Raw genomic sequence first — 1,686 nt, 5'->3', positions numbered from 1 at the left:
TATGGACCTAACAGAATCAGAAGATGGTAAGAAGAGATGGCAAGAATACACAGAAATATACAAAAAAGATCTTCACAACCCAGATAACCACAATGGTGTGATTACTCACACTCACCTAGAGCCAGACATCCTGGAATGTGAAGTCAAGTGGGCCTTAGGAATCATCACTATGAACAAAGCTAGTGGAGGTATGGAATTCTAGTTGAGCTATTTCAGATCCTAAAAGACAATGCTGTAGAAGTGCTGCACTCAGTATGCCAGCAAATTTGGAAAACTCAGCAGCAGCCACAGGACTGGAAAAGGCAGTTTTCATTCCAATCCCAAAGAAAGGCAATGCCAAAGAATGCTCAAACTACTGCACAATTGCACTCATCTCACACGCTATTAAAGTAATGCTCAAAATTCTCCAAGCCAGGCTTCAGCAATGCGTGAACCGTGAACTTCCTGATGTTCAAGCTGGTTTTAGAAAGGGCAGAGGAATCAGAGATCAAATTGCCAACATCTCCTGGATCATGGAAAAAGCAAGAGAGTTCCAGAAAAACATCTATTTCTGCTTTGTTGACTATGCCAAAGCCTTTGGCTGTGTGGATCACAATAAACTGTGGAAAATTCTGAAGGAGATGGGAATACCAGACCACCTGACTTGCCTCTTGAGAAACCTGTATGCAGTCAAGAAGCAATAGTTAGAACTGGACATGGGCAGCTCTTGCCGGAGCTGAGCCCAACCGAGCGCCCGCCGCTGTCCGCTGCCGGCTGCTTGCGCCTCCGCGCCATGGCTGGCCTCAACTCCCTGGAGGTGGTGAAACGCAAGATCCAGGCCCTGCAGCAGCAAGCAGATGAGGCGGAGGACCGCGCGCAGGGCCTGCAGCGCGAGCTGGACGGCAGCGCGAGCGGCGCGAGAAAGCCGAAGGTGATGTGGCAGCTCTCAATCGGTGCATCCAGCTCGTTGAGGAGGAGTTGGACAGGGCCCAGGAACGACCGGCCACAGCCCTGCTGAAGCTGAAGGAGGCAGAAAAGGCTGCAGATGAGAGTGAGAGAGGGATGAAGGTGATAGGAAACCGCGCCATGAAAGATGAGGAGAAGATAGAGATTCAGGAGATGCAGCTTAAAGAGGCCAAACACATCACCGAGGAGGCTGACCGCAAATACGAAGAGGTAGCTCGAAAGTTGGTCATCCTGGAGGGTGAGCTAGAGAGGGCAGAGGAGTGTGCCGAGGTGTCCGAACTAAAATGTGGTGACCTGGAAGAAGAACTCAAGAATGTCACTAACAACCTGAAGTCACTAGAGGCTGCATCTGAAAAGTATTCTGAAAAGGAGGACAAATATGAAGAAATTAAACTTCTCTCCGGCAAACTGAAAGAGGCTGAGACCCGTGCCGAATTTGCAGAGAGAACAGTTGCAAAACTGGAAAAGACAATTGATGACCTGGAAGAAAAACTGGCCCAGGCCAAAGAAGAGAACGTGGGCTTACATCAGACACTGGATCAGACACTAAACGAACTAAACTGTATATAACCAAAACAGGAGTCTTGTTCCAACAGAAACTCCAGAGCGCCGTGTCTTTCTCTTCTCTTGTAAGAAGTTTCTTTTGTTATTGCCTCTTCACTTTGCTGGAAATGTCAAGCAAATTATGAATACATGACCAAATATTTTGTATCAGAAAGAAAAAAAAAAAAAAAAAGAACT

At 47.3% G+C, this 1,686-nt stretch overlaps 1 protein-coding gene across 1 annotated transcript; it reads left to right on the top strand.

Annotated features, from left to right (window-relative positions):
- The first annotated feature begins 704 nt into the window (after positions 1 to 704).
- Positions 705 to 1,674, top strand: LOC105000925 (tropomyosin alpha-4 chain-like). The gene is given in 2 exon segments (XM_010856994.1): positions 705 to 881; positions 884 to 1,674. Coding segments are annotated over 2 exon segments (741 nt in total). The 5' UTR covers positions 705 to 772; the 3' UTR covers positions 1,516 to 1,674.
- Positions 1,675 to 1,686: the final 12 nt, after the last annotated feature.

This window comes from Bison bison, unplaced genomic scaffold, assembly GCF_000754665.1.
Source record: "Bison bison bison isolate TAMUID 2011002044 unplaced genomic scaffold, Bison_UMD1.0 scf7180017864376, whole genome shotgun sequence".
NCBI classification, from domain to species: domain Eukaryota; kingdom Metazoa; phylum Chordata; class Mammalia; order Artiodactyla; family Bovidae; genus Bison; species Bison bison.
This window is presented reverse-complemented; position numbering and strand designations above follow the sequence as displayed.